This window comes from Cygnus atratus, chromosome 17, assembly GCF_013377495.2.
Source record: "Cygnus atratus isolate AKBS03 ecotype Queensland, Australia chromosome 17, CAtr_DNAZoo_HiC_assembly, whole genome shotgun sequence".
Classification (NCBI taxonomy): Eukaryota; Metazoa; Chordata; class Aves; order Anseriformes; family Anatidae; genus Cygnus; species Cygnus atratus.
In genome coordinates, this window is record NC_066378.1 from 5,805,282 (window position 1) to 5,826,557 (window position 21,276).

A 21,276-nucleotide genomic window follows, 5' to 3' on the forward strand; every position below is an offset into this window, starting at 1 on the left:
TACCAGCAGAAGACCCCTGGCACTGGCCCTGTCACGGTGAGCTATGGCAACACCAACAGACCCTCAGGAATCGCTTTGCGATTCTCTGGTTCCAAATCTGGCTCCACGGGCACGTTAACCATCACTGGGGGCCAAGCTGAGGACGAGGCTGTCTATTACTGTGGTGCCTGGGGTGGCAGCGCTGGTCACGGCGAGTCTCAGCAATGGGGAAGTGAGAAGCCAAGCTGCTGTGGTACCAGGGCCCCTCGGGTGCCTGCTGCTGCAGCTTGGGCCTGGTCTAGGATCAGGAAATGCCCCCGTGAGGTGGGTCCTGCTGTGTGGCACATCCCTTCTGTGTATCCCGCAGGGATACAGCCCCCGGGATTGCTGCTGTTCCTCTGCCCATCGGCCTGTATTTTTGACACGGTGCTGTGGCCCAGACTCTGTGCTGTGCAGCTGCAGCTGTGCAGGGACGTGGAGGCATGGGTCAGAGCAGAGGCACTGAGGAGATGGGGCTGGGTACTGGGTGCAGGAGCCAGGGCAGAAGAGCAGCAGAGTAAGGGGAAAGTGCAGGTGCTAGGGCTGGGGAAAGCCTCAAATGCGTGGGGCTGGCACTGATCTGGAGATCGTCTCCCCCAGCCTGCTCCACGCTGGGGCACTCGCTGAGCCCTGTTTTCTCCCCTCTCTCCTCTCCCTCTCCAGGTTCCCTGGTCCAGGCAGCGATTACTCAGCCAGCCTCAAAGTTGGCGAACCTGGGAGACACCGTGCAGATCACCTGCTCCGGGAGTAGCTACGCTTATGGCTGGTTCCAGCAGAAGACCCCTGGCACTGTCCCTGTCACCGTGATCTATGGCAATGACAAGAGACCCTCGGGCATCCTTTCGCGATTCTCTGGTTCTACATCTGGCTACACAGCCACGTTAACCATCACTGGTGTCCCAGCTGAGGATGAGGCTGTCTATTACTGTGGGAGCTCCGACAGCAGCAGTGGTTATGACAAGATGATGCTGACTGGGCAGAGAGATCCTGCATGTCAGAGAGGTCGGTTTAGTCTCCCCCTTCCTCTCAGCTAGGCAGGGCCATGTCACCGAATGACCTGCTGCCCTTCCCCTTGTCCACCATGTCCCGGGGCTTCGCTGCATTTCAGCTACCCCAGGCTGAGTGTTGCCCAGGGCTCTGCAGCTGCACAGCTGCCTGCAGTGCACGTGGCTGGGTGCGTGCGCGTTGGGCACCTGGGGAGTCCTGGGCATGCCCTGGGCAGACAAGGAGCGCTCCTGCCTCAGCCCTTTGGTTGCCCAGTGGTCTGGTTCAAGCACCGGTGATGTCTGTGTCCATGCAACAAGCTGCAGAGATGTGTGGTTCTGGGGGTAGCTTTCGGTACAGCTGATACCAGCAGAAGACCCCTGGCGGTGCCCCTGTTACAGTGAGCTATAGAAACTCCAACAGACCTTCGGGCATCCCTTCGCAATTCTCTGGTTCCAAATCTGGCTCCACAGCCACATTAACCATCACTGGTGTCCAAGCCCAGGACAAGGCAGTCTATTACTGTGGGAGCAGGGACGGCAGTGCTTGCCAGGGTCACAGTGAGTCCCAGCAGTTAGGAAGTGAGTCACTTTACTGGTGTGGCCCAGGGCCCCTTGACTGCCTGCTGCTGCTGCTTGAACATGGTGAAGAAGCTGCCAATGTGCCCAGTGGGATGGAACCCATCACGTGGCAAGTGCCCTGTTCCAGCACATCCCCTCTGTGCTGCTTGCAGGAATGGAGCCCCCGGCAATGATGCCCTTTCCCCTGCCCATCGGCTGCTCGAGTCCTGGGCACCTTGGGGTGGGCATTGCGGGGCCAGGGAGTTTTGCAGGTGGGGGCATTTCCCATGTGTGTGGTGGCTCCTGGACACGAGGGGCTGCCAGGTACAAATCAGAGCTGAGAGCGGGGCTGCTCCTGACTGGGGGTATGAATCCAGGTGGCCTCTGGAGTGGGACTCACGAGTGCCCACCACCGTCAGCTCATGGGCAGCCTTGTGGAGCCACAGGTCCTGCTGCCTGATGGGTGCCTGTAGGCAGAGTGGCCTCATCCCACTGCTGCAGCCTGGTGAGGTCTGTACATGTGGGGCACTCGCTGAGCCCCGTTTTCTCCCCTCTCTCCTCTCCCTCTCCAGGTTCCCTGGTCCAGGCAGCGATTACTCAGCCGGCCTCGAAGTCGGTGAACCCAGGAGACACCGTGCAGATCACCTGCTCTGGGGGTGATAGCTACTATGCGTGGTTCCAGCAGAAGACCCCTGGCACTGGCCCTGTCACCGTGATCTACCAGAACGACAAGAGACCCTCGGGCATCCCTTCACGATTCTCTGGTTCCAAATCTGGCTCCACAGCTACGTTAACCATCACTGGGGTCCAAGCCGAGGACGAGGCCGTCTATTACTGTGGGAGCTACGACAGCAGTGCTAGTGCTGACACAGTGACACAAGGCAATGGGAAAGTGATACAAAAACCTCCTGCCATCGCAGGAGCAGTTGTCTCCCTGCCGTCCCCTCTGATGGTGGCACAGGACCCCAACTCAGCCCTGCCTGTCCCACCCTGTAGTGCAGGGTCTGTGCCCATCATCTGGGCAGGGGATGGCCCAAAGGAGCCCTGCGCTGCACCAGCAACCCCAGGTCCTCAGGCTCCCATTTGTCAGGGGCTGTGGATTCCTTCCTGGGCCTGCAGACTTCGGGTGCTTGGGCCCTGTCCCGCAACTGCACAGTGAAGTCTGTGCATGTGGGGCACTCGCTGAGCCCCATTTTCTCCTCTCTCTCCTCTCCCTCTCCAGGTTCCCTGGTCCAGGCTGTGACAACTCAGACGACCTCGAAGTTGGTGAACCAAGGACACACCGTGCAGATCATCTGCTCTGGGGGTAGCACCACCAGTGATGGCAAATATTATTATGGCTGCGATCAGCAGAAGACCCTTGCCACTGGCCTCGTCACCATGAGCTATGAGAGCGTAAAGAGACCCTCGGTCATCCCTTCACGATTCTCTGGTTCTGCATCTGGCTCCACGAGCACGTTTATCATCACTGGGGTCCAAGCCAAGGACGAGGCTGTCTACTACTGTGGTGCCTACGACAGCAGCAGTGAGGGCTGTGCATGTGGGGCACTCACTGAGCCCCGTTTTCTCCCCTCTCTCCTCTCCCTCTCCAGGTTCCCTGGTCCAGGCAGCGCTGACTCAGCCAGCCTCGAAGTCAGTGAACCCGGGGGACACCGTGCAGATCACCTGCTCCGGGGGTAGCAGCAGCTACTTTGGCTGGTTCCAGCAGAAGACCCCTGGCACTGGCCCTGTCACTGTGATCTACTACAACGACAAGAGACCCTCGGGCATCCCTTCACGATTCTCTGGTTCCTTGTCTGGCTCCACGTCCACGTTAACCATCACTGGGGTCCAAGCCGAGGACGAGGCTGTCTATTACTGTGGTGGCTGGGACAGCAGTGCTAGTGCTGGTATAGTGACACAGGGCAATGGGGAAGTGATACAAAAACCTTCTGCCATCGCAGGAGCAGTTGTCTCCCTGCCGTCCCCTCTGATGGTGGCACAGGACCCCAACTCAGCCCTGCCCGCCCCACCCCATAGTGCAGGGTCTGTGCCCATCATCTGGGCAGGGGATGGCCCAAAGGAGCCCTGCGCTGCACCAGCAACCCCAGGTCCTCAGGCTCCCATTTGTCAGGGGCTGTGGATTCCTTCCTGGGCCTGCAGCTTTGGGTGCCTGGGCCCTGTCCTGCTGCTGCGCGGTGAGGTCTGTGTGTGTGGGGCACTCGCTGAGCTCCGATTTCTCCCCTCTCTCCTCTCCCTCTCCAGGTTCCCTGGTCCAGGCAGCAATTACTCAGCCGGCCTCAAAATCGGTGAACTCGGGAGACACCGTGCAGATCACCTGCTCCGGGAGCAGCTACAGTTATGGCTGGTACCAGCAGAAGACCCCTGGCACTGGCCCTGTCACTGTGATCTATAGAGACACCAGCAGACCCTCGGGCATCCCTTCATGATTCTCTGCTTCTACATCTGGCTCCACGGGCACGTTAACCATCACTGGGGTTCAAGCCGAGGACGAGGCTGTCTCTTACTGTGGAAGCAACGATGGTAGCAGTGGTGCTGGTTTAGTGATGCAGGGAGATGTGGAGGTGAGGGAGAGAGGGGAGCTAAAGATGAAGGTTTTCTGCCCTTCTCCGTCATGGCTGCAGCCGAGGTCTCTTCTCTTCCAGTGGTGGTATTCCCTTTCCCAGTTCTTGGGGAGGTCTGTGCATGTGGGGCACTCGCTGAGCCCTGTTTTCTCCCCTTTCTCCTCTCCCTCTCCAGGTTCCCTGGTCCAGGCAGTGCTGACTCAGCTGGCCTCGAAGATGGCCAACTCAAAGAGACACCGTTGTAGTGGGTTTACGTGGCGAGGTTTTGGTAGCAGGGGGCATAGGTGTAGCTTCTGTGAGAAGAATCTAGAAGCTGCCCAATGTTAGGTATGGGCCCCGCTGCTGACCAGAGGTGAGCCAATAAGCAATTTGTTGTTTGCACCTCTGTGAGACCATATTTAAGACGGGAAATAAAAAAAAAAAAAGCTGCACCATACAGCAGCTGGGAGGGTGAGAGGAGTGAGGAACAGCCTTGCAGGCACCAAGGTCAGTGAAGAAGGAGGGGGAGAGGTGCTGCAGGCACCAGAGCAGAAGTCCCCTGCGGCCTGTGGTGACGACCATGGTGAGGCAGGCCGTCCTCCTGCAGCCCATGGAATACCATGGTGGAGCAGGTTCCACGCTGCAGCCCATGGAGGAGACCACTGTGGAGCAGGTGGACCTGCACCGACGGAGGCTGCAGCCTGTAGAAGACCCCTGCCGGAGCAGATTCCAGGCTGGACCTGTAGCCCGTGGAGAGGAGACCGCGCAGGAGCAGGTGACGTGGCAGGAGCTGCTGCCCGTGGGGAACCCAGGTTGGAGCAGTTTGCTCCTGAGGGATGGACCCCGTGGTACGGACCCATATCTGGAGCAGTTCTTGAAGAGCTGCTGCCTGTGGGAAGCCCACACTGGATCAGTTCACCAAGGACTGCATCCCATGGGAGGGGCCCCACAGCACAGAGGACAAGAGTGACTAAGAAGGAGCGGCAGAGAAGAAGCGCTATAGACTGACCATAACCCCCATTCCCCGATTCCCCTGCGCCGCTCAGTGGAAGAGGACGGATGGGGGGAAGGTGCTTTTGGTTTCTTTCTTTTGTTTCTCACTTCTCTAGCTTGTTAGTAATAGGCAATAAACCGTACTATCTCCCTATGCTGAGTCTGTTTTACCTGTCATGATAATTGTTGAGTGATCTCCCAGTCCTTATCTCAACACTTGAGCCCTTTGCATTGTATTTTTCTCCCCCTTTCCCTTTGAGGAGGGGGAGTGAGAGAGCGGTTGTGGTGGAGCTTGACCGCCCACCCGAGTAAAAGCACCACAACCGTGCAGATCACCTGATCCGGGGATAGCAGCAGCTACTATGGCTGGTACCAGCAGAAGACCCCTGGCAGTGCCCCTGTCACCGTGATCTATAGTGACAACAAGAGACCCTCGGGCATCCCTTCACGATTCTCTGGTTCCACATCTGGCTCCACGTCCACATTAACCATCACTGGTGTCCAAGCCGAGGACGAGGCCGTCTATTTCTGTGGTAACTGGGACAGCAGTGCTGATGCTTTTATAGTGACACAGAGAAATGTGGAAGTGAAGGACAGACCACAGGTAAAAATGGAGGCTTTTTGCCCTTGAACCTCAGGCCTAAGCAGGACTGAGAAGTGATATTCAGCATCCCTGGTTCATGCAAGTGTCCTTGCAAGACTGTGGGGCTCTGGCCACGGAATCTGTGTTGAGGGCTGTCGGTCAAATGGTGTCATCGGAGTCTCCAGGCTCAGGGGCCCTGTCCCACTGATGTGTGGTGAGGGCTGTGCGTGTGGGGCACTCGCTCAGCCCTGATTTCTCCCCTCTCTCCTCTCCCTCTCCAGGTTCCCTGGTCCAGGCAGCACTGACTCAGCCGGCCTCAAAGTTGGCGAACCTGGGAGAAATCGTGCAGATCACCTGCTCCGGGGGTAGCTACAACGAATATGGCTGGTTCCAGCAGAAGACCCCTGTCACTGGCCCTGTCACTGTGATCTACAACAACAACCAGAGACCCTCGGGCATCCCTTCACGATTCTCTGGTTCTACATCTGGCTCCACGAACACATTAACCATCACTGGGGTCCAAGCCGACGATGAGGCCGTCTATTACTGTGGGAGCAACGACAGCAGCTATATTGGTGTGAGGGTGACAGAGAGCAATGGGGATGTGCTCTAAGGCCCTTGGCCCTGTCTCACTGCTGTGGGGGGAGTGCTGTGCATGTGGGGTACTCGCTGAGCCCCGTTTTCTCCCCTCTCTCCTCTCCCTCTCCAGGTTCCCTGGTCCAGGCAGCGCTGACTCAGCCGGCATCGAAGTCAACGAACCCGGGAGACACCGTGCAGATCACCTGCTCCGGGGGTAGCAGCAGCTATGGTTATGGCTGGTACCAGCAGAAGGCCCCTGGCAGTGCCCCTGTCACCGTGATCTATAGTGACAACAAGAGACCTTCGGGCATCCCTTCGCGATTCTCTGCTTCTACATCTGGCTCCACAGCCACGTTAACCATCACTGGTGTCCAAGCCGAGGACGAGGCCGTCTATTTCTGTGGTAACTGGGACAGCAGTACTGATGCTGGTATAGTGGCACAGAGAAATGTGGAAGTGAAGGACAGACCACAGGTAAAAATGGAGGCTTTTTGCCCTTGCCTGTTAGACCTAAGCAGGACTGAGCAGTGATATTCAGCATCCCTGGTTCTGGCAGGTGTCCTTGCAAGGCCGTGGGGCTCTGGCCATGGGCTCTGTGTTCAGGCCTGTCAGTCCCTCAGTGTCATCAGTCTCCAGGCTCAGGGGCCCTATCCCACTGTTGCGTGGTGAGGTCTGTGCATGTGGGGCACTTGCTGAGCCCTGATTTCTCCCCTCTCTCCTCTCCCTCTCCAGGTTCCCTGGTCCAGGAAGCACTGACTCAGCCAGCCTCGAAATTGGCGAACCTGGGAGACACCGTGCAGATCACCTGCTCCGGGAGCAGCTACAACTACTATGGCTGGTACCAGCAGAAGACGCCTGGCACTGGCCCTGTCACCGTGATCTATGAGGACACCAAGAGACCCTCGGGCATCCCTTCGCGATTCTCTGGTTCTACATCTGGCTCCACAGCCACGTTAACCATCACTGGGGTCCAAGCTGAGGACGAGGCTGTCTATTACTGTGGGAACTATGACAGCAGCTACATTGGTTTCAGGGTGACAGAACGCAATGGGGATGAGCTCCAAGGCCCATGGCCCTGTCTCATTAATGCGCGGTGTGGTCTGTGTGTGTGGGGTACTCACTGAGCCCCGATTTCTCCCCTCTCTTCTCTCCCTCTCTAGGTTCCCTGGTCCAGGCAGCGAATACTCAGCCGGCCTCAAAGTCAGTGAACCTGGGACACACCGTGCAGATCACCTGTTCTGGGGGTAGCAGCTGGTATGGCTGGTACCAGCAGATGATGCCTGGCACTGGCCCTGGCACTGTGATCTATGCCAATGACAAGAGACCCTCGGGCATCCCTTCACGATTCTCTGGTTCTATATCTGGCTCCACGGGCACATTAACCATCACTGGGGTCCAAGCCGAGGACGAGGCTGTCTATTACTGTGGGAGCTGGGACAGCAGTGTTGCTGGTTTAGTGATGCAGAGAGATGTGGAAGTGCGGGAGAGCATAGAGCTAAAGACAAAGGTTTTCTGCCCTCCTCCCACAAGGGGGCACCTGAGGTCTCTTTTCTTCCAGTGATGTTGATCCCTTTCGCAGTACATGAAGATGGTTTTGTGTGCAGGGCACTCGCTGAGGCCCGATTTCTCCCCTCTCTCCTCTCCCTCTCCAGGTTCCCTGGTCCAGGCAGCACTGACTCAGCCGGCCTCGAAGTCAGTGAACCTGGGAGACACCGTGCAGATCACCTGCTCCGGGGGTAGCAGCTACTATGCCTGGTTCCAGCAGAAGACCCCTGGCAGTGCCCCTGTCACCATGATCTACAACAACAACCAGAGACACTTGGGCATCCCTTCGCGATTCTCTGCTTCTACATCTGGCTCCACAGCCACATTAACCATCACTGGGGTCCAAGCCGGGGACGAGGCTGTCTATTACTGTGGGAGCTTAGGCCGCAGGGTTGCCAGTATCCATCTGCCCTGGGTGCCTGTTGATGGGTGCTACGGGCTCATGGGTTCCCTGCTGTTTGTGGGTGTCAGTGCTCCCGCTGCTGGCACTGGGCGATGTTGGGATTGGGACAGTGTCCCTTTTGGAGCCTGCTGTGGCCCTCGCTGTAAGTGGGTGACAGTGGGGTTGCCTCTGGCTGGACGAGTTTGTGGATGATGCATGCTACTGAGTTCATGTGAACTCGTGCAGCCATCTGGTCTTGATTGCTGTGAGGCTGCTGCAGTCCCTCAGCTTGCTTGGGAGTCACAGGCACAGGGGATGTGTGCATGTTTACTTACTGCTGAGTAGCCCTGAAGCTCCTGATGCCCACACAGTTCCTGTCGAGCATGAGATCCCAGTTCTTTGCTCTGCAGTTGCTCTTTGCTGACAAATGGTGCAGGCATCCCGGGGTGTGTGCACTGAGAGAGACATTGGGAGCTTGGGTGGTGACGGGTGCGTTTGTGTCTTGGATCGCGTGACCCTGCACGGTGTTGGTGAGGAGTCTTTGGCTGATTTCTAACCCTTGTGTTTCTCCTTCTCAGTCTCCTGCAGCTGCCGCCAGGGTCCGACGGCCCCGGGATCCCCTCGTGGCGCTGTGCGAGGCCTGCGGCGGGCAGGAGGCGCTGCTGCAGCGCGGGGCCAGGGCCTGGCCGGCTGCGGAGCCCCGCGGGGAGCGCCGGGGAGGAGAAGGCAGCTCCTGCGGCCAGGCGGGGGGCAAAGCGTCGCTGCCAGCCCTCAGCCCTGCCGGGTGGCTCGGCTGGGGCTCAGCGCGGGCAGATGTGCAGAGAATCACCGAGTGGTTGGGGGAGGAAAGCACCTCAGCAGCATCCGGTCACCCCTGTCCCCATACCACCGATGTCACCCACTGAACTATGTCCCTAAGGACCACATCCAGCCTTCCCTTGAACACCCCCAGGGGTGGTGAGTCCAGCACCTCCTCGGGCAGGCTGTTCCAAGGCAGAACCACTCTTTCTGAGAAGAAATTTCTCCCAGTTTCCAACCTCGTGCTGAGCACGACCTGGTTTGGCTGCCAAGCGGCCCCGTGGAGCGTGCATGGCTGCGGGCTGTTTGTGGTTTGGAGGCTGGGAACATGAGTGCTGTGGGCAGGGGGAGCGCTGGGGCAGGGGCTGCCAGAGACCGTGGGGCCGAGTGTGTGGGGAGGGGCCGTGCTGCGGCCGGGCAGGGGTTTAAGAGGGAGTCGGGGTCCGCGGCACAGCCCCGTCGGCGTGGGGACGCGCAGCTGGTGGGATCTCGCCATGGCCTGGGCCCCTCTCCTCCTCGCGGTGCTCGCCCACACCTCAGGTGCCCTGGACACACTCGCTGCGCCCGGCCGGGGCATTTGGGCAACGGGGCCCTGTCCTCGTTCTGCTGCTGCGTGGTGAGGGCTGCACATGTGGGGCACTCGCTGAGCCCCGTTTTCTCCCCTCTCTCTTCTCCCTCTCCAGGTTCCCTGGTCCAGGCAGCAGTGTCTCAGCCGTTCTCGAAGTCGGTGAACCCAGTGCAGATCACCTGCTCTGGGAGTAGCAACAGCTATGGCTGGTACCAGCAGAAGACGCCTGGCACTGGCCCTGTCACTGTGATCTGTTGGAATGACAAGAGACCCTTGGGCATCCCTTCACGATTCTCTGGTTCCTTGTCTGGCTCCACGGCCACGTTAACCATCACTGGGGTCCAAGCCAAGGATGAGGCTGTCTATTACTGTGGGAGCAGGGACAGCACTGATGCTGGTATAGTGACACAGAGCGATGGGGACATGAGGGACAGACCACAGCTAGAAATGGAGGCTTTCTGCCCTTCTCCGTAAGGGCTGAGCAGTCTGTGGAGCCGAGGCAGGTTCCTGGATCCTCTGTATGACCACAGCTGCAAGTTTCCTGGCTCTCTGAGCCCCGTTTTCTCCCCTCTCTCCTCTCCCTCTCCTGGTTCCATGGTCCAGGCAGTGCGGACTCAGCCAGCCTCGAAGCTGGCAAACCCAGGAGACACCGTGCAGATCACCTGCTCCGGGAGTAGCAGTGGCTATGGCTGGTTCCAGCAGAAGGCCCCTGGCAGTGACCTTGTCACCGTGATCTACAACAACAACCAGAGACCCTCAGGCATCCCTTCACGATTCTCTGGTTCCAAATCTGGCTCCACAGCCACGTTAACCATCACTGGGGTCCAAGCCGAGGACGAGGCCGTCTATTACTGTGGTGGCTACGACAGCAGCTGGAGTGCTGTACGGTAACAACGAGTTACAAGATGTGGGAGAATCCAAAGCCTTAGGAAGGTTTTCTCTCCTTCCTGTTAGCCGTGCAGAGCTGTGGCTGTAGGCAGGTTCTTATCCTATCTCTACGACCATGACTGTGAACGTACTCCCCATTGTTCCTTGTGGTATGGGAGGTATCATTGGGGCTGGTGTGCCTTGTTCCTGTCCCTAAAACAGGCACGGATTTATATTGTCCCCAGCCCCATTGCCTGCTCCCGTTGGTGCCTCTCTTGCTGCTGCTTCCATCTCTCCTTGCAGGGGCCCTGGGACTCTGTCCATTGTCTGTGTGTGGGGCTGTGGCTCCCTGCGTGGGACCAAGATCTTTTGCCACTTGGACCATCCCTGTCCTGCTGCTAATGGGGGAGGTCTGTGTATGTGGGGCACTCGCTGAGCCCGATTTTCTCTCCTCCTCTCCCTCTCCAGGCTCCCTGGTCCAGGCAGCAGTGTCTCAGCTGGCCTCGAAGTTGGCGAACCTGGGAGACACCGTGCAGATCACCTGCTCCAGGGGTAGCGCTGCCAGCAGTGGCAAATATTGGTACAGCTGGTACCAGCAGAAGACCCCTGGCAGTGCCTCTGTCACCGTGATCTATAGTGACAACAAGAGACCCTCGGGCATCCCTTCACGATTCTCTGGTTCCACATCTGGCTCCACAAACACATTAACCATCACCGGTGTCCAAGCTGAGGACGAGGCCGTCTATTACTGTGGTAACTGGGACAGCAGCACTGATGCTGGTATAGTGACACAGAGAAATGTGGAAGTGAAGGACAGACCACATCTAGAAATGGTGGCTTCGTGCCCTTGTGCCTCAGAGCTGAGCAGGGCTGTGGGGCTGAGGCAGGTTCCTGGCCCCTCTGCATGACCGTAGCTGTGAGTTTCCTCCCTTTCATGCTCCAGTGTCCAGGGGAGATGTCTGAGGCTGGGCTGGGCTCTACTAACCAAACATGGCCAGAGCCTGGTCCCTTCTCCACCGTTTGTGATATTCAGCATCCCTGGTTCTGGCAGGTGTCCTTGCGAGGCTCTGGGGCTCTGGTCATGGGCTCTATGTTCAGGGCTGTCGGTCCCTCAGTGTCAGCAGAGCCTCCAGGCTCAGGGGCCCCGTCCCATTGCTGCACGGTGAGGTCTGTGCGTGTGGGGCACTTGCTGAGCCCTGTTTTCTCCCCTCTCTTCTCTCCCTCTCCAGGTTCCCTGGTCCAGGCAGCGATTACTCAGCCGGCCTCAAAGTCGGTGAACCCGGGAGACACCGTGCAGATCACCTGCTCTGGGAGCAGCGGTAGCTATGGCTGGTACCAGCAGAAGACCCCTGGCACTGTCCCTGTCACCGTGATCTATGACAACACCAAGAGACCCTCGGGCATCCCTTCGTGATTCTCTCGTTCTACATCTGGCTCCACAGCCACCTTAACCATCACTGGTGTCCCAGCTGAGGATGAGGCTGTCTATTACTGTGGGAGCTCCGACAGCAGCAGTGGTTATGACAAGATGATGCTGACTGGGCAGAGAGATCCTGCATGTCAGAGAGGTCGGTTTAGTCTCCCCCTTCCTCTCAGCTAGGCAGGGCCATGTCACCGAATGACCTGCTGCCCTTCCCCTTGTCCACCATGTCCCGGGGCTTCGCTGCATTTCAGCTACCCCAGGCTGAGTGTTGCCCAGGGCTCTGCAGCTGCACAGCTGCCTGCAGTGCACGTGGCTGGGTGCGTGCGCGTTGGGCACCTGGGGAGTCCTGGGCATTCCCTGGGCAGACAAGGAGCGCTCCTGCCTCAGCCCTTTGGTTGCCCAGTGGTCTGGTTCAGGCACCGGTGATGTCTGTGTCCATGCGACAAGCTGCAGAGATGTGTGGTTCTGGGGGTAGCTTTCGGTACAGCTGATACCAGCAGAAGACCCCTGGCAGTGCCCCTGTTACAGTGAGCTATAGAAACTCCAACAGACCTTCGGGCATCCCTTCGCGATTCTCTGGTTCCAAATCTGGCTCCACAGCCATGTTAACCATCACTGGTGTCCAAGCCGAGGACGAGGCCGTCTATTACTGTGGTGGCTACGACAGCAGCTGGAGTGCCTTATGGTGACAACGAGTTACAAGATGTGGGAAAATCCAAAGCCGTAGGAGGGTTTTCTCTCCTTCCTGTTGGCCGTGCAGAGCTGTGGCTGTAGGCAGGTTCTTATCCCATCTCTACGACCATGGCTGTGAATGTACTCCCCATTGTTCCTTGTGGTATGGGAGGTATCATTGGGGCTGGTGTGCCTTGTTCCTGTCCCTAAAACAGGCACGGATTTATATTGTCCCCAGCCCCATTGCCTGCTCCCGTTGGTGCCTCTCTTGCTGCTGCTTCCATCTCTCCTTGCAGGGGCCCTGGGACTCTGTCCGTTGTCTGTGTGTGGGGCTGTGGCTCCCTGCGTGGGACCAAGATCTTTTGGCACTGGGACCATCCTTGTCCCACTGCTGCGCGGTGAGGTCTGTGCATGTGGGGCACTCGCTGAGCCACGTTTTCTCCCCTCTCTCCTCTCCCTCTCCAGGTTCCCTGGTCCAGGCAGCAATTACTCAGCCGGCCTCGAAGTCGGCGAACCCAGGAGACACCGTGCAGATCACCTGCTCCGGGGGTAGCGGCTACTATGGCTGGCACCAGCAGAAGACCCCTGGCAGTGCCCCTGTCACCGTGATCTACAACAACAACCAGAGACCCTCGGGCATCCCTTCACGATTCTCTGGTTCCAAATCTGGCTCCACGGGCACGTTAACCATCACTGGTGTCTAAACCGAGGACAAGGCCGTCTATTACTGTGGGTACTACGAGGACAGCAGTGGTGCTGGCTTAGTGACGCAGGGAGATGTGGAAGTGAGGGAGAGACGGGAGCTAAAGATGAAGGTTTTCTGCCCTTCTCTGTCATGGCTGCAGCTGAGACTCTTCTCTTCCAGCGGTGGTGTTCCTTTTCCCAGTTCATGGGGCGGTATGTGTGGGGCACTCGCTGAGCCCCGTTTTCTCCCCTCTCTCCTCTCCCTCTCCAGGTTCCCTGGTCCAGGCAGCGCTGACTCAGCCGGCCTCGAAGTCGGTGAACCTGGGAAACACCGTGCAGATCACCTGCTCCGGGAGCAGCTACGGCTACTATGGCTGGTACCAGCAGAAGACCCCTGGCACTGGCCCTGTCACCGTGATCTATAGCAACGACAAGAGACCCTCGGGCATCGCTTCGCGATTCCGTGGTTCCACATCTGGGTCCACGAACACGCTAACCATCACTGGTGTCCAAGCCGAGGACGAGGCTGTCTATTACTGTGGGAGCTTCGACAGCAGTGCTAGTGCTGGTATAGTGACACAGAGCAATGGGGAAGTGATACAAAAACCTCCTGCCATCGCAGGAGCAGTTGTCTCCCTGCCGTCCCCTCTGATGGTGGCACAGGACCCCAACTCAGCCCTGCCCGCCCCACCCCATAGTGCAGAGTCTGTGCCCATCACCTGGGCAGGGGATGGCGCAAAGGAGCCCTGCACTGCACCAGCAACCCCAGGTCCTCAGGCTCCCATTTGTCAGGGGCTGTGGATTCCTTCCTGGGCCTGCAGCCTTTGGGTGCCTGGGCCCTGTCCCGCAGCTGCACAGTGAGGTCCGTGCATGTGGGGCACTCACTGAGCCCCATTTTCTCCTCTCTCTCCTCTCCCTGTCCAGGTTCCCTGGTCCAGGCAGCGCTGACTCAGCTGTCCTCGAAGTCGGTGAACCTGGGAGACACCGTGCAGATCACCTGCTCTGGCAGTAGCAGCAACTATGGCTGGTACCAGCAGAAGACCCCTGGCACTGGCCCTGTCACCGTGATCTATGACAACACCAACAGACCCTCGGGCATCCCTTCGTGATTCTCTGGTTCTACATCTGGCTCCACGAACACATTAACCATCACTGGGGTCCAATCCAAGGACGAGGCTGTCTATTACTGTGGGAGCTACGACAGCAGTGCTGGTGCTGATATAGTGACACAGAGCAATGAGGGCATGAGGGACAGACCACAGCTAGAAGTGGAGGTTTTCTACCCTTGTGCCTCAGAGCTGAGCAGGTCTGTGGGCCTGAGGCAGGTTCCTGGCCCCTCTGCATGACCATAGCTCTGAGTTTCCTCCCTTTTATGCCCTAGTGCCCAGGGGAGATGTCTGGGGCTGGTCTGGGCTCTACTCATCAAACATGGCCAAGGCCCAGTCCCTTCTCCACCGTTTATGGTATTAAGCATCCCTGGTTCTGGCAGGTGTCCTTGCAAGGCTCTGGGGCTCTGGCCATGGGCGCTATGTTCAGGGCTGTCAGTCCCTCGGTGTCATCAGAGCCTCCAGGCTCATTTCTTGTACCAATACTGCACGGTGAGGTCTGTGCGTGTGGGGCAATCGCTGAGCCCCGTTTTCTCCCCTCTCTCCTCTCCCTCTCCAGGTTCCCCGGTCCTAGTAGCGGTGACTCAGCCTGCCTCGAAGATGGTGAACAACCAGAGACCCTTGGGCATCCCTTCGCGATTCTCTGGTTCCGCATCTGGCTCCACAGCCACGTTAACCATCACTGGGGTCCAAGCCGAGGACGAGGCCATCTATTACTGTGCGAGCTACGACAGCAGTACTACTGGTGTCACAGAGGCACAGAGCAATGGGGAAGTGATACAAAAACCTCCTGCCATCGCAGGAGTGGCTGGCTCCCTGCTGTCCCTCGGATGGTGGCGCAGGTCCCCATCTAGTGCTGCATTTGCAGCCCAATGCTGCAGGTGGCTGTGCCTGGCGTCCCTGCTCTGCCCTCCCGCAGAGCCCCAGGGCTGTGTCCATCCCTCAGGGAAGTGATGGCCCCAGCAGCCCCGTCCCTGCCCCATGCTGCAGGACCCAGCTGCTGGGAGTAGCAACAGCTATGGCTGGTAGTAGCAGAAGACCCCTGGCACTGGCCCTGTCACCGTGATCTACTATGACAACAAGAGACCATCAGGAATCTCTACACAATTCTCTGGTTCTACATCTGGCTCCACGGGCACGTTAACCATCACTGGGGTCCAAGCCAAGGATGAGGTGTCTATTACTCTGGAAACTACGATGGCAGCAGTGGTGCAGGTTTAGTGATGCAGGGAGATGTGGAAGTGAGGGAGACACAGGAGCTAAAGATGAAGGTTTTCTTCTCTTCTCTGTCATGGCTGCAGGTCTTTTCTCTTCCAGTGGTGGTATTCCTTTTCCCAGTTCATGGTGACGTCTGGGGGGGGTGGGGGGGGGCACTCGCTGAGCCCCGTTTTCTCCCCTCTCTCCTCTCCGTCTCCAAGTATGCTGGTCCACGCAGCGCTGACTCAGCTGGCCTCGAAGTTGGCAAACCCGGGAGACACCATGCAGATCACCTGCTCCAGGGGTACTGGCGACTACTTTGGCTGGTACCAGCAGAAGACCCCCGGCACTGGCCCTGTCACCGTGATCTATGGCAATGACAAGAGACCCTCAGGCATCCCTTCGTGATTCTCTGGTTCCTTTTCTGGCTCCATGGCCACGTTAACCATCACTGGGGTCAAAGCCGAGGACGAGGCCATCTATTACAGTGCTAGTTGGGTCAGCAGGACTAATTTATAACAGTGACACAGAGCAATGGGGAAGTGATACAAAAACCTCCTGCCATCGCAGGAGCAGTTTGCTCCCTGCTGTCCCCTCTGTTGGTGGCGCAGGTCCCCATCTCAGTGTTGCCCTTGCAGCCCAGTGCTGCAGGTGGCTGTCTGTGCCTGGTGTCCCTGCTCTGCCCTCCCGCAGAGCCCCAGAGCTGTGCTCATCCCTCTGGGATGGGATGGCCCCAGCAGCTCCATCCCTGCCCCAAGCTGCAGGGCCCAGGTACCCCTGTGCTCCCAGGCTGCTCCCCATGCCCTGATGGCTGCCTCCCTGCCCGGCTACAGCCGCTGCCCTGGGGCATCGCTGCAGGGGGTCAGCCTGCAAAAGCACCAAGAGACCACAATGTGTGGATCGCTAAAGAGCCAGGTCAAAGCTTCACGTTCAAACCATGAGAGGGGATGTTTTGTGTGGATGCTGTGGCTACAGGCCGCTGTACGAGGCTGCAGGGGCAGCTCAGGGCTGACTGTGGACGGCTCCAGCATGCCGCAGGAGGACAGACCCCTGTGCTGCTGCAGCACTGGCTGTGTTTGCCCAGTGCCAGTGCTTTGGGCTCATGCTGGGTCTGTGCAGAATTTTCCCAGCCTGTCGCTGGGGAACCTGGGCAGCCCCTGGCCCTGGTCCCTGCCCCAGCCACGTCCCCAGGACCACAAAGGGCTGCCCAGGACCCTGACCCTGTCCCCATCCTGCTCCCTAACCCCAGCACCAGGGCTACCGCTGGGTGTGAGGGCGAGGGCTCCTGCACATCACCTGGTGCCGAATGTCCTGTGTAGGGACATTTGCTGCATTCCTGTGAGCATGCTGGGGCAGAGGGATAAGGCATGAGTGGGGGAAGTTAGAGGGGCACGGGTGCAGTCCTGTCCCTAGTTCTGTCCCCAGGACCTTGGTACACAGTGGGAGGGATGGGCAGAGCAGCACCGAGCACCCTGCAGCCGCGGAGGAGGTCTGCACTTTGCTAACAGCCCCACTCCCTGCCCCACGTGCTGCTGCCCTTGCCTTCTCCATGTCAAGCTGCCCGGTGCTCTGGGGTGGCAGATAACAATCAGATGAGGAGCTAGGAAGGAAGCAACCAGGGGCTCTGCTGCGGCCCTTTCTCAGCCCCCTGGGACAGGCTTTCCCCATGGCAGATCCCAGTTTAGTGCCACCAGACCCTGAGAATTCCTCCCATGGCAATTCCCTGGCAAGGATTAGTCCTTCCAGCCCAGCACAGGCACCAACTCCTCCGTGGTGTGGTCCCCGCCAGCCCCAGCTCTCCCCGGCTGTTTGGCCACGTAGCTACAGGGGCTGGGGTGGGGGCTCCGTGTGCGCCACTTTTGGGCCTGGGTGCTGCCACGTATCCCCACCACGAGGCCGGGGACAACCCCCCTGTGCCTGCAGTGGAGGGGCCGGGCGGGGAGGTGGGGAGCGAGGCGCGGGACGTGGCCGAGAGCGCGGGGCCGCATTTGCATGGAGGGGCCGTGCTGCGGCCGGGCAGGGGTTTAAGAGGGAGTCGGGGTCCGCGGCACAGCCCCGTCGGCGTGGGGACGCGCAGCTGGTGGGATCTCGCCATGGCCTGGGCCCCTCTCCTCCTCGCGGTGCTCGCCCACACCTCAGGTGCCCTGGACACACTCGCTGCGCCCGGCCGGGGCATTTGGGCAACAGGGCCCTGTCCTCGTTCTGCTGCTGCGTGGTGAGGACTGTGCATGTGGGGCACTCACTGAGCCCCCTTTTCTTCCCTCTCTTCTCTCCCTCTCCAGGTTCCCTGGTCCAGGCAGCGCTGACTCAGCCGGCCTCAAAGTCAGCGAACCCGGGAGACACAGTGCAGATCACCTGCTCTGGGGGTGGTAGCTACTATGGCTGGTTCCAGCAGAAGACCCCCGGCAGTGCCCCTGTCACCGTGATCTATGACAATACCAACAGACCCTCGGGCATCCCTTCACGATTCTCTGGTTCCAAATCTGGCTCCACAGCCACGTTAACCATCACTGGGGTCCAAGCCGAGGACGAGGCCGTCTATTACTGTGGGAGCTACGGCGGCAGTGCTACTGGTGTCACAGCAGCACAGAGCAATGGGGAAGTGATACAAAAACCTCCTGCCATCGCAGGAGCAGCTGGCTCCCTACCGTTCCCTCCAGTGGTGCAGGTCCCCGTCTCGTTGCTGCCCTTGCAGCCCAGTGATGCAGGTGGCTGTGCCTGGCGTCCCTGCTCTGCCCCCCCGCAGAGCCCCAGGGCTGTGCCCATCCCTCAGGGACGGGATGGCCCCAGCAGCCCCGTCCCTGCCCCATGCTGCAGGACCCAGCTGCTGGGAGTAGCAACAGCTATGGCTGGTACCAGCGGAATACCCCTGGCACTGGCCCTGTCACCATGATCTACTACGACAACAAGAGACCGTCGGGAATCCCTTCGCGGTTCTCTGGTTCTACATCTGGCACCAAGAACATGTTAACCATCACTGGGGTCCAAGCCAAAGACGAGGCTGTCTGTTATTGTGGTGCCTGGGATGGCAGCGCTGGTCACGGCGAGTCCCAGCAATGGGGAAGTGAGAAGCCAAGCTGCTGTGGTACCAGGGCCCCTCGGGTGCCTGCTGCTGCAGCTTGGGCCTGGTCTAGGATCAGGAAATGCCCCCGTGAGGTCGGTCCTGCTGTGTGGCACGTGCCCCGTTCCTGCACGTCCCCTCTGTGCTGCCTGCAGGAGCCAGGGCAGAAGAGCAGCAGAGTAAGGGGGAAGCACAGGTGCTGGGGCTGGGGAAAGCCCCAGACGGCTGGGGCTGGCGCTGACCTGGAGATTGTCTCCTCCCACCCTGCTCCACGCTGGGCCGGCTGCTGCCGCTTGCCCAGGGCCTGTCCCGTTTTGGTGTGAAGGCCTCCAAGATGGAGGCTCAGCGGCTCTCCAGGACACGCGTTGCAAGCGTTTCACGGGCCTTGCAGCAGAGACGCGTTTTGCTCTATTGAACAGAGTACGACCAAAATGATCAGCGGGCTGGAGCACCTCTCCTGCAAAGAAAGGCTGAGGGAACTGGGCTCGTTTAGCCTGGAGAAGAGAAAGCTCTGGGGAGCCCGTGTTGCAGCCTTTCAGCATTTGGGGGCAGCTTATAGGAAAGACGGAGAGAGACTTTTTACAGGGGCACGTAGTAATAGGACAAGGGGTGATGGTTTTAAACTGATAGCAGGTAGATTTAGGTTAGATATCAGGAAGGAATTGTTCACTTAATGGCAGTAAGGCTCTGCAACAGGCTGCCCAGAGAAGCTGTGGCTGCCCCACCCCTGAAGAGCCCAAGGCCAGGCTGGACGGGCCTTTGGGACACCTGGTGTGGTGGGAGGCAGCGTGCCCATGGAGGGGGCTGGGGCCAGGTGGTTGTTAAGGTCACTTTCAGCCCAAACCATGCGGTGATTTGTGATTCCCGGTTCGTCAGCCTGTGCCCGTTGCCTCTCGTGCCAGTGCTGGTTGCCTCTGAGAAGCGCCTGGCTCCATTTCCTTCGTGCCCCTGCAGGAGCTCTCCCATGGCTAAGACAGCCCCGGGCCTCTTGCTCTCAGGGCTGAGAAATGCCAGCCGTCCCCGTGTGAGTGGCGTTCTGAGCCCTTCGCCATCCTCAGGGCTCCTGCTAACGCAGCCGCGGCTGCTGGTGGCCTCCTTTGCCCCAAGGCACTTTGCTGGCCCCAGTGTGCTGGGGGTCCTGCCAGTCCCTGGGGCCTCTTCTGTCGAACCGCTGCCAGCCACTCGGCTCCTGTGTGCCTGGGCAGGCAGCGGTTGTGTTGGAGAAAAGCAGCAGCAGCAGCCATGGACATGGAAAGCTCTGTGAGGGGAAGATGGAGCAATGGGGTGCTGAGGCCGGGGGTGTCCGCACCTCACAGCTGGGCTGTGGGAGCTGCGAGTGCTGCTTGGTGCCCACCAGCCCCTGTGTCCCGGCACTCCCTGGCTGCTTGGTTACATGCCTGCAGGGCCCCGTCTGAGGCAAGCGGTTCCGTGTGCGCCACTTTTGGGCCTGGGTGCTGCCACGTGTCCCCACCACGAGGCCGGGGACAACCCCCCTGTGCCTGCAGTGGAGGGGCCGGGCGGGGAGGTGGGGAGCGAGGCGCGGGACGTGGCCGAGAGCGCAGGGCCGCATTTGCATGGAGGGGCCGTGCTGCGGCCGGGCAGGGGTTTAAGAGGGAGTCAGGGTCCGCGGCACAGCCCCGTCGGCGTGGGGACGCGCAGCTGGTGGGATCTCGCCATGGCCTGGGCCCCTCTCCTCCTCGCGGTGCTCGCCCACACCTCAGGTGCCCTGGACACACTCGCTGCGCCCGGCCGGGGCATTTGGGCAACGGGGCCCTGTCCTCGTTCTGCTGCTGTGTGGTGAGGGCTGTGCATGTGGGGCACTCGCTGAGCCCCGATTTCTTCCCTCTCTTCTCTCCCTCTCCAGGTTCCCTGGTCCAGGCTGCAACGACTCAGCCGTTCTCGAAGTCGGTGAACCCGGGAGACACCGTGCAGATCACCTGCTCCGGGGGTAGCGCTGACAGTAATGGCAAATATTGGTATGGCTGGTACCAGCAGAAGACTCCTGGCACTGGCCCTGTCACCGTGATCTATAGCAATGACAAGAGACCCTCGGGCATCCCTTCGCGATTCTCTGGTTCCTTGTCTGGCTCCACGGCCACGTTAACCATCACTAGTGTCCAAGCCGAGGATGAGGCCGTCTATTACTGTGGGAGCAGGGACAGCAATACTAAATTGACACAGTGACACAGAGCAATGGGGAAGTGACACAAAAACCTCCTGCCATTGCAGGAGCAGCTGGCTCCCTACTGTCCCCTCCGGTGGTGCAGGTCCCTGTCTCAGTGCTGCCCTTGGAGCCCACTGCTGCAGGTGCCTGGTGTCCCTGCTCTGCCCTCCCGCAGAGCCCCAGGGCTGTGCCCATCCCTCAAGGATGGGATGGCCCCAGCAGCTCCATCCCTGCCCCAAGCTGCAGGGCCTAGGTACCCCTGTGCTCCCAGGCTGCTCCCCATGCCCTGATGGCTGCCTCCCTGCCCGGCTACAGCCGCTGCCCTGGGGCATCGCTGCAGGGGGTCAGCCTGCAGAAAGCACCAAGAGACCACAATGTGTGGATCGCTAAAGAGCCAGGTCAAAGCTTCACGTTCAAACCATGAGAGGGGATGTTTTGTGTGGATGCTGTGGCTACAGGCCGCTGTACGAGGCTGCAGGGGCAGCTCAGGGCTGACTGTGGACGGCTCCAGCATGCCGCAGGAGGACAGACCCCTGTGCTGCTGCAGCA

General features: G+C 59.5%; 1 protein-coding gene and 2 gene segments (V, D, J or C); all 3 read left to right on the top strand.

Moving 5' to 3' along the window:
- Nucleotides 1-9,479: 9,479 nt before the first annotated feature.
- Nucleotides 9,480-10,027, top strand: LOC118252833 (Ig lambda chain V-1 region-like). The segment is given in 2 exon segments: nucleotides 9,480-9,525; nucleotides 9,669-10,027. Coding segments are annotated over 2 exon segments (405 nt in total).
- Nucleotides 10,028-10,147: 120 nt separating this feature from the next.
- Nucleotides 10,148-11,834, top strand: LOC126913515 (immunoglobulin lambda-1 light chain-like). Its single transcript, XM_050714279.1, has 3 exons — nucleotides 10,148-10,430; nucleotides 10,889-11,173; nucleotides 11,650-11,834. Exons 1-3 carry the CDS (start codon nucleotides 10,148-10,150, stop codon nucleotides 11,832-11,834), a joined length of 753 nt encoding a protein of 250 aa, XP_050570236.1.
- An 8,404-nt stretch (nucleotides 11,835-20,238) lies between these two features.
- Nucleotides 20,239-20,747, top strand: LOC118252984 (Ig lambda chain V-1 region-like). The segment is given in 2 exon segments: nucleotides 20,239-20,284; nucleotides 20,428-20,747. Coding segments are annotated over 2 exon segments (366 nt in total).
- Nucleotides 20,748-21,276: the final 529 nt, after the last annotated feature.

Bases quoted from the DNA above. Each gene is read 5' to 3' on its own strand.
- LOC126913515 (XM_050714279.1), top strand. From the start codon at position 10,148: ATGGTCCAGGCAGTGCGGACTCAGCCAGCCTCGAAGCTGGCAAACCCA. The intron at 10,431-10,888 runs GTGCTGTACGGT...CTCCCTCTCCAG, and splicing joins TGGCTACGACAGCAGCTGGA to GCTCCCTGGTCCAGGCAGCA. The intron at 11,174-11,649 runs GTAACTGGGACA...CTCCCTCTCCAG, and splicing joins CGAGGCCGTCTATTACTGTG to GTTCCCTGGTCCAGGCAGCG.